This window comes from Neophocaena asiaeorientalis, unplaced genomic scaffold (assembly GCF_003031525.2).
Source record: "Neophocaena asiaeorientalis asiaeorientalis breed wild unplaced genomic scaffold, Neophocaena_asiaeorientalis_V1.1 scaffold54, whole genome shotgun sequence".
NCBI lineage: Eukaryota > Metazoa > Chordata > Mammalia > Artiodactyla > Phocoenidae > Neophocaena > Neophocaena asiaeorientalis.
In genome coordinates, this window is record NW_020174938.1 from 163,329 (window position 1) to 180,443 (window position 17,115).

A 17,115-nucleotide genomic window follows, 5' to 3' on the forward strand; every position below is an offset into this window, starting at 1 on the left:
CTGTAAGTGCTGCAACAAGAAGAGGGAGCAGGTGGTATAGTCTGATGGCATGTCCTTCAAATCTGAGGAGTTTTAGGAGATGGGAGGGAGAACTGCCTGAAATGCCAGTAAGGAGCAAGCAGGAAACCTAACCCACCTCTAGGATCACAGGTAGGAGCTCTGTGGGGGAAGAAAACAACTACTACTTAAAACAACTGTGGAGGAAGCAGTATTCCCACACGTGAGTTGGAATTTACCTAAAACAAGAAGGTAAAGGGAATGTGCAGGGAAGAGAGGAACAAAGAAAGTTTTGCTAATGGTAAACCTACTTCTAGAGGGCAAAGTTGTAGGATTTCACAAGTAATCCAGAGGCATTTCCCTGATTACTACTGAAACTGAGCGTTTTTTCACAGGTTTACAGGCTATTCAGGTTTCCCCCATTTTTTATTGGGTTATTTGTCCTTTTTCTGATGAATTTTAGCTCTTTATGAAGTCTTTGATAAATGGTATCTTCTCCCAGTCAATCTCACCTTTAACTTTGTGTGAGTTTTTTAGTATATAAATTTAATTTTGATATAACATATCCATCAGTTATGCTTTTTGTCTTGTCTAGGAAAGCCTCTTCTAATTCAAGGTCATAAAAATATCCTTCCAGATAATCTTAATTTTTTTGTTTTCTCATTTGGTCTTTAGCCCATCAATAATTTTTTTTATATTACATGAAAATATCCTTATATTTTATTTGTAATTTAATTGCATTACAGTCAGAGAACATGCTGTGTCTGACTTCTATATTCTTGTCTGACTTGTATTTACTGGGACTTCTTTATAACCTAGGATGTGATCAATTTTTGCATGTGCTTTGTGTACACTATTTGAGTGCCAATAAATACACACATATACGTGCATACATATACATACATATATGTATATGTATTTATGAGATCAATCATAATTGCATCTTAATTCTATATTCTTGCTATTTATTCCTGCTTGATCAGTTTCTGAGTAAGGGATATGAATATTGACCACTATGATCATGAATACACTTTTCTCCTTGTAATTCTGTTAGTTTGGGCTTTAAATATTTCAAGTCCATGCTGTTAGGTACCTAAAAGCTTTGTACTTTTATACTTTTTGGATGATTATTCTTTTCACCATTATATAAGTTCTATCTTTCTGTAATCAATGCTTTTCATGTTGAAGTCCATCTGGTTTGATATGAATATTGCTATTCTAGCTTTAGAGCACATCTAGAATATCAAGTATTTTGCCTGGATTTTTTTCTCTTTCTTTGTTTTAAACTTTCCTTGAAGTTTTAAATATGTCTCTTATAAGCAGTATACAGCTCAATCTAAAATGAGAGGTTTAATTCAATCATCTGACTTTTAAGAACTGAATTTAATCAGTTTACATGTATTGATATTATGTTTGCTGAAATATTTATACTTAGTATCTACCATTATCTTTCATGCTTTTCACTATGATTTTTCTTCTTTTTTTCTTTCTCTTTCCTTCTATTTAGTTGAAAAGCTTTGGTTTATTCACTTTCTCTTTTCCTCTGTTTATTTGGAAATTGTGCCCGCTTGTTTTAGTCCTTTAGTAGCTAGCCTTAAACAAAGACTTCTTCCTAAATAAGACAAGGATTTTATCACGTTAACTCCCTTCCAAACTCCCTATGGTCTTCTGTGTTAACACTGTTTAAGATTATAGCTCCACCTTTCTAAATTTAATTGTGTGAGTGTTTTTGAAAACCATCAACAGTTAATGAGATTTACTAAAATATTTTACAGCTACCAAGCTCCCTCCTCCAGGTTACCTTTTCTTCTTGCTGAAGTATGTCTTTAATAGTCCCTTCATTAAGCATCTGTAGGTGGCAAACCCTTAGCCTTTGTACATCTAAAAATGGCTTTATTTCACTCTTGCACTTGAATGATCATTTGAATGGGCACAGACTTCTGGGTTAAAAGTTATTTCGCCTTATAACTCTGTAGGTATCGGTCCACTGTTCTTTTGTTCATTACAAGATTATTGTTATTCCTCTGTGCTTTTGTTTACTTCCTGGTATTTTAAGAGTTTTATCCTTAACATTTTGCAGGTTCTCTAGAATGTATCTAGATATAAATCTATTTTTATTTATCCTGCTCAGCTCTACAGTTATGCTCTGAATCTCTTGAGAACTCAAAGTAAGGAAAATTTTAAACATCATATTTCCAAATATTGCATGCCCACTATTTATTCTCTATTTCAAAAGTCCTAGAAGGCATATGTTAGAATTTCTCAATCAAATTCTCTTTCCAATTTTCCATCTCTTTAGTTCTCTGAGCTACGTTCTAAATCCTCTTAAGTAGTTAGTGCCTTCCAACTCACAAATTCTCCCTTTAACTAATCTCTCTGTCCAATATATCATTTATTCTTACTAATTGCAGGTACGAAAATTAAAATTTCACGGACAACATTTTCATTTGTAGGATGTTCACTTTTATCTATAAATGTTCAAAATTCATATCCATCTTTTACTTCAGAATTTTCCTTTTTGTGTTATATTTAATCTTTCCTTTGAGGAATTTAAACTTGTTTATTTGAAAGTCCTCTTTAGAAAAATGACCATTTTTCATTACCTCAGGAGTAAATTCTCTCATTTGTGGAATGTGTTGTTTATATCTTACGATATTATTTTCCTCATGTGCCTTGATATTTTGTTTTGCAAACTTATTTTGCATTTAAGTTTCTTTTATTTTAGTTTTTCACTTCGCTCACCCTAACTACATGTGTACTAGTTTTATGGTTACCATCATCTGGCCCACCATGGTCCCCTTCCAGAGGCCTTTTACTGGGGACTTAAAGCTCTCACCCTTCAAGAATATAGCAGACCCAGTCATGAACCAGAGGGCGACTCTCTTTTATTGCTTCAGATGTCAATTATCACAGGCCACAACCCCAGGCAGATTGTAGTGTTCTTTGTCTCCTAGTGCAGAACACTGCACAAGCCTAAAGTTTTATGCCATGAGCCTGGATCTGTTTTCCCACCACAATCAGGGTGTTTCAGCCTCCCTTATATAGGACTTGTCCAGTAAGTGTGTCCCCAACTCCACTTATCTGTGAATATATGTGTTTGTTTTATTTCTGATCCACAGAGATTTTTATTTTATTTTTGAAAATCCTTTGTCTCTTTAATTTTTAAAAAATATTTTATCATTGATGCCTCTTGTATGAGAGGACTAGGGAATATTTTATGAACCCACAATGCCACCTTGATTAGAAGTCCATGTTTTCCTTATGTGTAGTTTGGGGTTTACATAATACATATTGGTATATTTAATAACATCAAACTAAAATAATATATATAAAAAGTTCAGAAAAAATAACTACAGATTACAGAGCTAACTATAAATATGCCAAAACACTTTTCTTGCTTTTTTTTTTTGTGCGGTGCGCGGGCCTCTCACTGCTGTGGCCTCTCCTGTTGCGGAGCACAGGCTCCGGACGCACAGGCTCAGCGGCCATGGCTCACGGGCCCAGCCGCTCCACGGCATATGGGATCTTCCCAGGCCGGGGCACGAACCCGCGTCCCCTGCATCGGCAGGCGGACTCTCAACCACTGTGCCACCAGGGAAACCCGCCAATACACTTTTAAAAATAAGGTAGGCTTGTGTTCTCTAAAATTTTAGTAGAACAATCTGAAAAATTTTAGATTCAATACATCTTTATTATCCTATATCCAAAAGACTTCATTATACCTAGAAAGTAAATCATAGAAGAATCACAAATATGGAATGTGCAGCAGAGGAGTTAAGAGCATAAACTGTAGAAATTGATGGCATGGGTTCAAATCTTGGCTGTGTCACTTACTAGTAAGTTACATAACCTCTCTCTACCTCAGTTTTCTCATTTGTAAATGAAGAATAATGCCTACATCAAAGGGTTGTTATAAGAAACAAATTAATATCTGTAAAGTATTTAGTACAAGTTAGGCACATAATACTACATACACATTTGTTAAAGGATGTTACATTAAATTTTTATATGAAGATAAAATATGCAATATTCAAATCCTGAAAAATTAGATTTTATAATTGAAATTAATCACAAAAAAGTAAACAGTTGTATATGCTGTACCTGTTTTGTCATTTTATGAGTGCCCTGAATTGTCCTCTTTGATTTTCCACCAGTTTGACATTTAGATTTTCCTTCAAGGCAAAAAATAGATAAATATATAGATCAACAAATAGATAATATAAAACTGAACTATGCAAATTATCCAGGCATACTAACACATAATCTCCTTCCAGAGACCATAGAACAATCTATACATGGCCAACATGAACTACAGATGTCATAAAAAACAAATTTCCAAGGTCCCAGAGACTGCTTTTATTGAATGGCTTTCTCAGAATAGGAAGAAAATCAACTTCTTCAAGAAGTCAGATAGTCTGATAATTTAAAAACAAAATCAGGTTAGTGACACTCTTCAGCTTATATATAGCTCCTATGAAAATAGTTCCTTGAATTCAAATTTTAGTTTGACAATAAAATTAAGGATACATGTTTTGTTTGTTTGTTTGTTTTTGCAGTACGCGGGCCTCTCACTGCTGTGGCCTCTCCCGCTGCAGCGCACAGGCTCCGGACACGCAGGCTCAGCGGCCATGGCTCACGGGCCCAGCCGCTCTGCGGCATGTGAGATCCTCCCGGATCAGGGCACGAACCTGTGTCCCCTGCATCAGCAGGCAGACTCTCAACCACTGCGCCACCAGGGAAGCCCAAGAATACATTTTTTTACCATATAAAAACTCAGTATTTTCTGTTTTAATTTACCTGATTTATGGAATATATAGTTTCATTTTGAAAAGGGACATTTTCAGTTCTTTGTATTTCTGCAGCAGATACAGCTTTCTCACTTGCTCTTTTTTATAAGAAAGACACTAACTACTGTTTTATAATCACTCTATTCTTGAGAGCTATTCCAAAACAGGAGTAAAATCCTGTAATATACAACAGACTCGTTTCCCTTTTTGCAAAATAATTTTGGGCCAAGACCCCTGAAGCAGTACAAATGAAATGAACCATAACACCTACTATCAATTTATCTGCACATCAGAGGGCCTCCCTCACTGTTCTACCAGGGGTGGAGGCAGAGAACTCCCTACCCCCTACACAGCCTTTTATTCATCCTTTCATCATAGAGAACAATGTATCAGAGGCTTCTTAGGATATCCAGGAGAATAATCAGCTTAGAACAAGTACCAGAGGAGACAGGAATAAAACAAAGAACAGAAGAAAACTTTTAAAAATTGAATTATCATCCTCAGAAACATCTGAGTATAGATGACAGCCATAAAACAAGAACGAGTTGGTATTTTTTAAAAAGCAAAATAAAAGATTTTTCTGTAAGTGGCAACGTTTTAACAATATAAAATAATCCTTAAAAATTATGAAGTTAACATTTTTCCTTTGTCATCATTATTATAGATATTCAGAACGTTCTAATTCTTTGTGCTCTTATATCCATTAGTTTGCAATAAGCATAAATGAAGCTTTAAAACAGTACTGGCCGGGCTTCCCGGGTGGCGCAGTGGTTGGGAGTCTGCCTGCCAATGCAGGGGACACGGGTTCGAGCCCTGGTCTGGGAGGATCCCACATGCCGTGGAGTAACTGGGCCCGTGAGCCACAACTGCTGAGCCTGCGCGTCTGGAGCCTGTGCTCTGCAACCAGAGAGGCCGTGGCGGTGAGAGGCCCGCGCACCGCGATGAAGAGTGGCCCCTGCTCGCTGCACCCAGAGAGGGCCCTCGCACAGAGGCGAAGACCCAATGCGGCCAAATTAATTAATTAATTAAACGAATTTTTTAAAAAAAATAGTACTGGCCAATTTTTTATGTACTTATGTGCAATATCAGGATATATACAGATATAGGATTCATTATTATATTTTCTTTCCTTTTATGTTTTTTGAGTAGAAGCAATTTTAATAATAACACCTTCAGACTACATTGTGTTCTGAATAACCCATGAAAAATGAGAAAATTTCATAAAACAGTATTTATAACATAGAGCAACCATGAGATATTTCTAGGTTTCTTGCCACTTTTGTACTAAATAATGTTGATATATATTTTCTATAAAAGAAATGAAGTAATAGTAAGCTCCATATGACAATTTTAGCCAGTAAGGAGCTAGATTTAAAAAGAAAAATTTAATTTCCACCTCTATTTAATAGTTTTTGTGATCCAAAAGAACTGCTCTCTAAAAATACCTAATAAGACTGACAAATGAGTGAGGTGGATGGACCTAGAGTCTGTCATACAGAGTGAAATAAGTCAGAAAGAGAAAAACAAATACCACATGCTAACACATATATATAGAATCTAAAAAAGAAAGACAAGTGGTTCTGAAGAACCTAGGGGCAGGACAGGAATAAAGACAGACGGAGACGTAAAGAATGGACTTGAGGATAGAAAAAAATCTTAATCTCCTAAACTTTAAAAAAAAACTAATCTGCCAGTCATAATAACACACCCAATTTCACTCCTATGTGAAACAGTGAAACTAACAGTATCATTTTCATTTGTGTATTAGGTAAGATAAAAAATCAATTAAAAATTATTTCTTATTTAATACATACTAATTTGCCCAAGACTTCTAATTATAAACAGTCTTCAGTCTGTCTACTGTTCAAGACTAAATACATTCTTCTAATTTACAACAAAAATGAAACTTTTTTTTTAATACATACCATCATCATCTTTGCTTTCTAGTGGAACACTCCAAGCTATTAGGTTTCTTGCTGTACGACCCTCCTCTGCAACTATTCTCCTTACTTTGTCATGACTATTGGAGCGCTGGAATGAAGCCTATGCACAGAAAAGAGAACATGTATTAGTTTATTAAATTAGTCAACATAAAAAATACATCTGGCAGACAAATTCATCATTTCTATTATTTTCTCAGAAAGGAAACACTTAAAACTAATTTGGGATCGGAAAGGTGCTTAGACAGAAATAAGAGTAAGTCCCAGATCTTTTTCACTTCTAAAAAGACTGAATTTTACAACTTTAAAAATAAATAAATCATTTCAAGAATGAATTCAACCTAAGGTTTGAAAAACTGTCCTAAGGAGCACAAACACTGCTGTGTACCCATTTCAGCACCACTCCCCCATATGTATCACAGGTTAAAGAGGGTACATATTCCCTCTGAAAGCTCTCGGCAACAAAAAATGTTTTCAAGACTCCTGTTTTTTTCCCTACAGATAATGCTAAAGTAAATTTTCACTCAGCTGTAAATTTCCACTGCATAATTTTATCTCCAAGTTATTGGGATCTAAATAATAATTCCTGTAAACTAACATATTTAAGTTGCAAAATTTTAAACTCTGCCCTACTGCACACAATGTGTGTATGTATACATGTAAGTGGTGTGTGTGTGCATGTGTGTATTCTTGCTTTCTCTAGTTCCACACATCTGAAAGCAACACTAGCCTACAGGTTCAGCCCCAACAAAACCCTGGGCCAATGGAAGCCAGATCCAGTAATGTAAAGGAAATTACCTTCCCACTAATGAATGCTATATGAAAATAGCCCACTTTTTTTTTCTGTTGTAATAAGATCATGGATGCCTTTACTGTCTTCTTTTGCTTCTCTATATTTTTACTTTTTTACTTTTTTTTTATTCTTTTGTAACATCTTTATTAGAGTATAATTGTTTTACAATGGTGTGTTAGTCTCTGCTTTATAACAAAGTGAATCAGCTATACCTATACATATATCCCCATATCTCCTCCCTCTTGCGTCTCCCTCCCACCCTCCCTATCCCACCCCGCTAGGTGGTCACAAAGCATTGAGCTGATCTCGCTGTGCTATGCGGCTGCTTCCCACTAGCTATCTATTTTACATTTGGTAGTATATATAAGTCCATGCCTCTCTCTCACTTCGTCCCAGCTTACCCTTCCCCCTCCCCGTGGCCTCAAGTCAACTCTCTACGTCTGCATCTTTATTCCTGTTCTGCCCCTAGGTTCTTCAGAACCAGAAAATAGCCCATTTTTATAAGTCAAGAATCTATGAAAAGAAAACGGCTCTAAAGCATCCCTATGAGCACAAGGATACAGCCTCCTTGCCCAACCCTTAACTCCATGTGGGAAATCTACCTCTTTCTGAAAAGAATTCACTCCTGGCCCAGCCCAAAATCCTAGTCCAACTAATGAGCGAGTTCATCTTCTCTTCTAGTTCTTGCCAGTCTAAACTCTTAGCATCCCTGGAATCCTTAGTCAACAACAAATTTACTGGACAATTACTATGTGCCAAGCACTGTGTAAAACACCGAGAAGAATACAAAAATATAAGGTAATATACGTGTCCTCAAAGAATTAACAATCCAAATGAGTGAACCAAACACATAAAAGCAAAAACTAATGTATGAATTAATCAGTATGGTATCTAGTCTCCAGATGCCCCCCTTCCCCTCAATAAACCACTCCTGCTGGTGTTCATGCCCTTGTGTAATCCCCTCCCCTTGAACCTGGCTCTGTGACCTGCTTTTTGACCTATACAATGAGGTGGAAGTGACACTGCGTAATTTCTGAAAATAGGTCATAAGAAGCTTTGTAGTCTCTACCTGGGTCTCTTGGAATGATCCTTCTTGGGATATTCACTCTTGAAACCCAGCCATCCATGCCATGAGAAGCCAAAGCCACCAGTAGAGAGACCAGGTAAAGTCAGCACTGATGGACAGGCCCAGCTGAACTCCCAGCTGACAGACAACATCCACTGAGCCATCTTGGACATTCCAGTCCAGTCAAGCCCCCGGATGAATGCTGCCATCCCAGCACCCCAGGCACCCCAGGGCAGAAAAACCACCTAGTCAACCCATAGTATCATGACAGGTAACAGGAACTATATGTATGCACACTAATCCACAATAAACACATCTGTATTTCTGTATCTATCTGTACAGAGATATTGAAAACTGTGAGTTTATATTAATACCTATGATACCTCTGATTTCTTTTTTTAAATATTTATTTATTTATTTTGGCTGCACAGGGTCTTAGTTGCAACACACGGGATCTTCCTTGCAGCACGCGGGATCCTTAGTTGCGGCATGCAGGCTTTTTAGTCGCAGCAAGTGGGCTTCTTAGTTGAGGCATGCAGACTTTCAGCTGCGGCATAAGGAATTCTTAGTTGCAGCATGCGGGCTTCTTAGTTGCAGCATGCAGACTCTTAGTTGTGGCATGCATGCGGGATCTAGTTCCCTGACCAGGGATCAAGCCCAGGCCCACCGCACTGGGAGCTCAGATTCTTACCCACTGGACCAACAGGGAAGTCCCAATACCTCTGATTTCAATCCTACATCATAGGTTCATTTTAGCCTTCCCCTTTCCTTATTTGTAATTTCTTTCTCCAACAGTAAGAAACCCAGCTCTCATCATCTAAAATATATTTACTTACCTGTTCAATTCTAATATATACATAAAGTAGTTTCAAAAAAAAGGGGGGGGGGGAATTCCCTGGCTGTCCAGTGGTTAGGACTCTGCACTTTCACTGACGAGGGCCCAGGTTTGATCCCTGCTCAGAGAAGTAAGATCCCACTAGCCACGCCATGCAGCCAAAAGTAATAAAAAATAAATAAATAAAATAAAATAAAGTAGTTTCATAACTGCTAACCCATATCTCTGGGAGAAACACACTTACTAACAAGATTATATTTCTATACAGTTCCGTCTTTAGCCTTACAGTGTCCAAAGTACTAAATTTTGTTTTCCAAAATTACTTAAATTAGTTCGTCTCATCCTCAACCCTTCAGTGTGGTTACATTATATACCTGTAATATGTTACTCTTTAGTTTCTGGGTTCCCCTCACGTACTGGTAAATTTTAATTGCTGGCTTATTTGGGGAGTATGTGAAAGAAAGGCAACACATGTTTCTCAAACAAAAGAACGTATTAATTAGTATGACTTTGAGAGAAGAAAAAAGTCACTACACTCTAGGGCAGGGGTCCACGAACTTCCCCTACAATGGGCCAGACAATAAACAATTATTATTTTAGGCTTTGCAGGCCATACAGTCTCTTATGACAACTACTCAATCATGCCATTTTGTGTGACAGCAGCCATACACAACATGTAAACAAATGGGTGTTGCTCTGTGGGAAATACATATTACTGTTCAGTTTGAAATAAATTCAAATTTTGGAAAAGTTAAAAATTAGCACAAAGAATCCTCAAAATACCCTCATACATTTTTTTTCCTAAAACATCTGAGAATAAACTGCAATCATCATATCTTTTGCCCTTAAGTACTCCAATGTGTATTTCATATATCCAAAGACACTCCCCTATATAAATATACTACAACTATCAAATTAAGAAATTATCATTGATCCAAATTATTATCTAAATTAGAGTAATTATTTAAATTTCACCAACTGTTCCACTAAGGTCTTTGATAATATAAAGTTGACAACAGAGAGAGGGGGAAGATGGTGGAAGAGTAAGACTCGGAGATCACCTTCCTCCCCACAGACATCAGAAATACACCTACATGTGGAACAACTCCTACAGAACACCTACTGAACACTGGCAGAAGACCTTAGACCTCCCAAAAGGCAAGAAACTCCCCACGTACCTGGGTAGGGCAAAAGAAAAAAGAAAAAAAATAGGGACGGTACCTACACCAGTGGGAGGGAGCCATGAAGGAGGAAAGGTTTCCACACACTAGGAAGCCTCTTCGCGGGCGGAGACTCCGGGTGGCAGAGAAGAGCGCAGAGACAGGGGTGCAGAGGGCAAAGCGGAGAGATTCCGCACAAAGAATCGCTGCCGACCAGCACTCACCAGCCTGAGAGGCTTGTCTGCTCACCCGCCGGGACGGGCAGGGGCTGGGAGCTGTGGCTCGGGCTTACCTCGCATCGCAGGGAGAGAGGACTGGCGGCGTGAACACAGCCTGAAGGGGTTAGTGCACCACGGCTAGCCGGGAGGGAGTCCGGGGAAAAGTCTGGACCTGCCGAACAGGCAAGAGACTTTTTCTTCCCTCTTTGTTTCCTGGTGCGTGAGGAGAAGAGATTAAGAGCACTGCTTAAAGGAGCTCCAGAGACGGGCACGAGCCGCGGCTAACAGCGCGGACCCCAGAGACGGGCATGAGATGCTAAGGCTGCTGCTGCTTAACCAAGAAGCCTGTGTGCAAGCACAGGTCACTATCCACACCTCCCCTCCAGGGAGCCTGTGCAGTCCGCCACTGCCAGGGTCCCGGGATCCAGGGACAACTTCCCAGGGAGAACGCACGGCGCGCCTCAGGCTGGTGCAACATCCTGCAGGCCTCTGCCGCCGCAGGCTCGCCCCGCACTCTATGCCCCTCCCTCGCCCTGGCCTGAGTGAGCCAGAGCACCTCAATCAGCTGCTCCTTTAACCCCGTCCTGTCTGAGTGAAGAACAGACGCCCTCTGGAGACCTACATGCAGAGGCGGGGCCAAATCCAAAGCTGAACCCCAGGAGCTGTGCGAACAAAGAAGGGAAAAGGAAATTTCTCCCAGCAGCCTCAGAGGCAGAGGATTAAAGCTCCACAATCAACTTGATGTACCCTGCATCTGTGGAATACCTGAATAGACGAGGATCGTACCAAATTGAGAAGGTGGACTTTGCGAGCAAGATTTATTATTTTTTCCCCTTTTCCTCCTTTTGTGAGTGTGTATGTATATGCATCTGTGTGAGATTCTGTCTGTATAGCTTTGCTGTCACCATTTGTCCTAGGATTCTATCCGTCGGTTTTTGTTTTTTTTTTTACTTTTTGAAAATATTTTTTCTTACTATTTTTTATTTTAATAACTTTATTTTATTTTATTTTATCCTCTTTCTTTCTTTCTTTGTACTTTTTCTCCCTTTTATTCTGAGCCATGTGGATGAAAGGCTCTTGGTGCTGCAGTCAGGAGTCAGTGCTGTGCCTCTGAGGTGGGAGAGCCAACTTCAGGACACTGGTCCATAGAGACCCCCCAGCTCCACATAATACCAAACGGCGAAACCTCCTAGAGGGGTGGGATAGGCAGGGTGGGAGGGAGGGAGACGCAAGAGGGAAGAGATATGGGAACATATGTATATGTATAACTGATTCACTTTGTTATAAAGCAGAAACTAACACACCATTTTAAAGCAATTATACTCCAATAAAGATGTAAAAAATAAATAAATAAAGGTGACAACAGATATAAGCTCAATTATTCCAGAAGCTCTACAAACTCCAAGCATGATAAATATAAATACAAAGAAAACCATGCCTCAACCAACCACAGAAAAACTGATGATAGCCTGAAACATAGAGAAAAACTTAAAAGCATACAGAGGAGGGAAAAACAGCTCACCTTTAAAGAAGCAATCATACAGTAAGACTGACAGCTTTGAATTGCCCAGGAAGTGATAAAAGTAATAATTTATAATAAATACATGAATAACTTATTACTACCTATTCAGTAGAATAGTAGGGTCAAAACCTTGACTCAAGAGAGTTCAAGAGAATGTTGAGTGAGAAAATGGAGACAGCAAGTATAAATAACTTTTTTTGAGTTCTGTAATACAGGCGAAAAGAGAAAGAAGAAAGCAAAAATGAACAGAGAAGGTTTTTAAGATGGATGATAGTATGTTTTTATGCTGATGGGAATGATCCATAGGAAGTGAAATTGCATATGTAGGGAAATGGAATAACCAAAGAAGCTAAAGCTGCGAGTGACAGGAACTGAGTTTCAGTGTACAGGAATGAACCAACCAGCTCAAACTATTAGGCAAACAAAGACTGCTCTCTTCCACTCCAATACTCTGTGCTATGAAGTTAACCCAAATTTCCGTCTCCAAAACTTGACATTTTATATTTTTAAAATAAATACCTGCCTCCACATTCCTTCATTCCTCTGACCTTACCCTGGATATCCACATGGCATCTACTCACCTGACTCATAAGCTTTCGCTGAGACTCATTAGTCTGTGACCAATGTTCCAGCTCCATTCTGTGCAAAATACTTGAATGATCTCTTTTCTATTCCCATACTTTCCAATCAGTGTAACATCATAAAATCTCCTTTTGCTTAAAGACATCTCCCAATGATTATATAACTTAGACTGGCATCTATCATTTAGGTTACCTAAGCATTGTTTTAACCAAAATGTATCACTATTCCTTTCAGGCCAGATGAATACATTTAAATAGGTGGTCTACTTTTCATCTCTTTTTCAGATAATTCTCTTATGCAATCGCAGAAAATTATATAGATAGATATACATATATATATATATATATATCAGATCATAAAATCAACTATTCTTTACTTTATAACTCAAGAGTCTTCATAAAGTAATGAGTTTCTCGGAACTAAAATGACCACAAGATAGCAACCCTGTAGTACTGCTAGACCAGAAAATTGGAAACCTAATATTGTCTTCTTCTATAAACATTTCAGTTCTACCACAAATTTTGTAGTTAGTTCTTTTATACTTAGTACACACACACATATTCAAAGAAAAAGCCACCAGCTTAACACTGTCTTCATTCTTAATTCCAATACTTCATAAGGAAAAACATTATAACACTCATCTTACAACACATGACTGAAAACCATTTTTCAGTTTAAAGCACAAGTGCCTTCTGCAGTATATGCTGAATGGACTCTTTTCAGTAAAAACTCATTTATTATAATCAATTTTAATAATCCTATTCTTATAAAATGTCAGTAGTAACTTAATGCAATTTTAAACATTTTAATTAAAGCATCAGGGTTTGAAATGCAATAAATGAGTCTGAGATACTTCAAAACATTATAGATGTCTATTTCAAACAGTATTTTCACACAGGTTCTTTTCTTCCAAGAGACTTAAACAAAATATATGTATTTTCATCCAAAGTCACAGTGTGCCACCTAGTGCCATAGGGAGATTTTACAGAGGCTTGTTCAAAAACTAAATGTTTCACCCAATCCAAAAATGGGCAGAGGACCTAAACAGACATTTCATATAAAACAGAAACTGACACACCATTGTAAAGCAATTATACTCTAATGAAGATGTTAAAAAAAAAAACTAAATGTTTCAATAAAAAGCATACACATCAGCCTTAAACTTTTTATGTTTGACTCTTCAGTATATAATCTAAGAAAGTGCTCAGAATGTTTACCAAGAAACATATATACCTCTTAGCAAGGCTCATCAAACAAAAGAAAAAAGAAGGCAAAAATAACCAATATCAAGAATAAAAAAGGAACATCACTACAGATTCTAGAATCTCCAGAAGTCAAAAACATAAAAGGATGTTATAAATAGTATCAATAAATTTGAAAATGTTGATGAAATGCACAAAATCCTTGAAAAACACAACCAAACTTGGCATAAAAGGAAACGGGAAAATCTGAGTATTTATTAAAGAAATTTTTAAATTTTAAATACTAAAGAAATATTTACTGAAGAAGTTCCACAAAAGATAATCCAGGCTCAGATAGGTTTCACTGGTGAATTCTCTTAATCACTGAAGGAAAAATTGCACTAAATTCTTCCAGAGAATAAAAAAGAAGGACCAAATCTCAACTCATAGAGTCCCACGTGACGCATTTAGGATATGAGAACCTAAGAGGACAAGAGAAGTAAATTACCCATTCAAATTCTTTCAAAAGTAACAATGTGAAAATTACATATACATACATACACACTCACACTTGCAAACTGAATCCAGGTAAAACATCACAATCAAGTTGATTTTATTTCAGGAAGCAAGGCTGATTTAACATTTTAAAATCAATGAATGTAATTTGCCATATTAACAAAATAAAGGAGAAAAGTTTGATGCTCACTTCAGCAGATGAAAAAAGCATGTGATAAAACTGGACAATCATCCATGATAAAAATTCTTCACAAACTATAGCAAACAGCGTATTTAATGATAAAATCTTGAAAGAGACAAGGATGCCTACCATCACCACTTCCATGAATCACTGTACTGAAGTTCCTAGCCCATGTAATAAGGTGAGAAAAAGAATGAGAGGGAAAATATAAGGTGAACCTGGAACAGCTTGTTACACTAGAAAGTATAGAAGGACTCAAAGAATAATAGGAGCATATGAAAAGACACAAGAGCCAGTTTGAAGGAGTTTCCACCAGCTAAATCAGGGACAATCTGAGCATCAAAATAAATGGTAGTAATAGATTATAACAGTAAATAAATAAAAAATCCAGAAAGCCTGAAAGACAGACAGGCACACAGATAATTGGGAAGAAAGCAAATATTTATTATCTAATTTAATTAATATTTATTATCATCAGTGGATGCTAAAACTAATGGGTAGACAGTTTGATGAGTTGCAGGGTATTTACATAGCATCAAAGTATCTCTTGACAAATTAATTTCTAAAGAGAAAGCAAACTTTAAATAGAAGAACCTGACAATACCCTATATTAACCAAGTGATCAGAGTCAACATGACCAATAGCAGGACAAACTGACATCATATGCTTCATGATGTGATATACTGACAAGGATACATCATCATTCATGTGATATTCTGCCAAAAATACAAAATCTGACTCTAATAATAAGGAAACATGACCCGAATCGAGTGATGTTCTTCAAAATAACTGTCCTGTACTCTTCGAAAATGGCAAAGTCAAAAAAAAGAGGCAAAGAAAGTCTGAGGAATTATTCCAGGTTAAAGGAGACCAAAGAGACATGATAACTAAATGGATCAAGAAAAAAAATAGCTATAAGAGATATTATTGACATAATGACAAACTTTGACTACATTGTGGCTTATATAATAGTATTATATGAATGTTAAACTTCTAGATTTTGATAATTGAATTGTGGTCATGTAAGAGAATGTCCTTGTTCTTAGGAAACATACACTGAATATCTAGGGATAAAGGAGTATGCTAGCTTCAAATTGAGGCAGGAGATAGGTGGGCCCCAGGCTGAGCAGCTGGAATCTGTCCCCTGTGGACAGATACTCCAAGAGAAAGATAAAGGCAGGAGCAAGGAGGAGGTGAGTCTTGCTTGGATAAAAGATAAAGAGACCACATATTTCTCATTTTTGAGGACCAGGAGACCTCTCCAACTACACGTGTGCAGAAAGGCTCCTCTGGGGTCAAAAGGGGAGGGGGCGCCACCCCATAACAGGTGGTGACAACCTCTCCAGAGGCCTCTACACTGGAATCCATCTTGGCAAAAAGATGCACACACATTTCAGGGTGGGCCCTAGGACAGGTCCCCTGTGGGAAAGAAATGAGATAATTGGCCAAAGGTAAACAAAGACCAGGAAGAAGTGCCCTATGTAAGTGATTTGAATCACCTCTCTGGTGCACTCCTCCTCAATAGGAAGGACACCCACACCCTTTCTCTTCAGGTGTGTATCTCTGTCTTGCTTCTGTCTTAAATAAACTGTTTCTCTGTGCTCTCCCACTTGTGCTGTGTCTCTAGTAATAAACTTTGTTCCTGTTTTTACAGTTTTTGCCTCCTTGAGAAATTTATTTTTCAGTGAGGGGCAAGAGCCAGGGCAACTTTGCTTCTAGCCTCTAGTCCCTGGTGGTCAAGTGGTTAGGATTCCTGGTTTTCACCCAGGCTACCCAGGTTCACTTTCTGAGCAGGAAACTAGGATCTCTCTTCAGGACCACTCACTGCTGTCTCCTCGAGATCAAAATATTTTCAAATGGTTCATGGAAGAGTAATATATTTATGCACATAACATGTATATACTATATGCATGTTTGTGCAAATACATGTGTGTGCAAATACATGTACATGTCTATAGGTACATATGTATATGTGTTTGTATGTTTACATGATCATTTTTTTTCTGGCTGTGCTGCATAGCATATGGGATCCTACTTCCCCAACCAGGGATCGAACCTAGGGCCCCTGCAGTGGAAGTGCAGAGTCCTAACCACTGGACCACCAGGGAACTCCCTATGTGTAATTTTAGATACACATATTGTGTATATATACATTTATACACATCTGTATGTTTTATATACACACATACATATAGAAAAAGAGAAAGAGAATATGAGAAAAGAGACAAAATTAGCAATTGGTAAAGTTAGTTAAAGAATATATGAGAATTCCTTGTACTCCTCTTGCAACCTTTCTTAAATTTGAAATTATAGCAAAATAAAAGGTGCTAAAAATAA

At 37.7% G+C, this 17,115-nt stretch overlaps 1 protein-coding gene and 1 non-coding gene across 2 annotated transcripts in view; both read right to left on the reverse strand.

Moving 5' to 3' along the window:
• Positions 1 to 17,115, reverse strand: part of SCAPER (S-phase cyclin A associated protein in the ER) — a gene marked incomplete at its 3' end in the record, with an annotated part of 213,744 nt that overhangs the window by 160,167 nt on the left and 36,462 nt on the right. The window contains exons 3-4 of the mRNA XM_024761693.1: positions 6,710 to 6,827; positions 4,099 to 4,169 (exon numbers count right to left, since the gene is read on the reverse strand). Of these exons, the coding sequence (XP_024617461.1) occupies positions 4,099 to 4,169; positions 6,710 to 6,827 (189 nt within the window). The remainder of the gene's footprint in view (positions 1 to 4,098; positions 4,170 to 6,709; positions 6,828 to 17,115) is intronic.
• On the reverse strand, positions 16,814 to 16,886 carry TRNAG-UCC (transfer RNA glycine (anticodon UCC)). The gene has a single exon. It is a non-coding gene; the product is annotated as a tRNA-Gly (tRNA).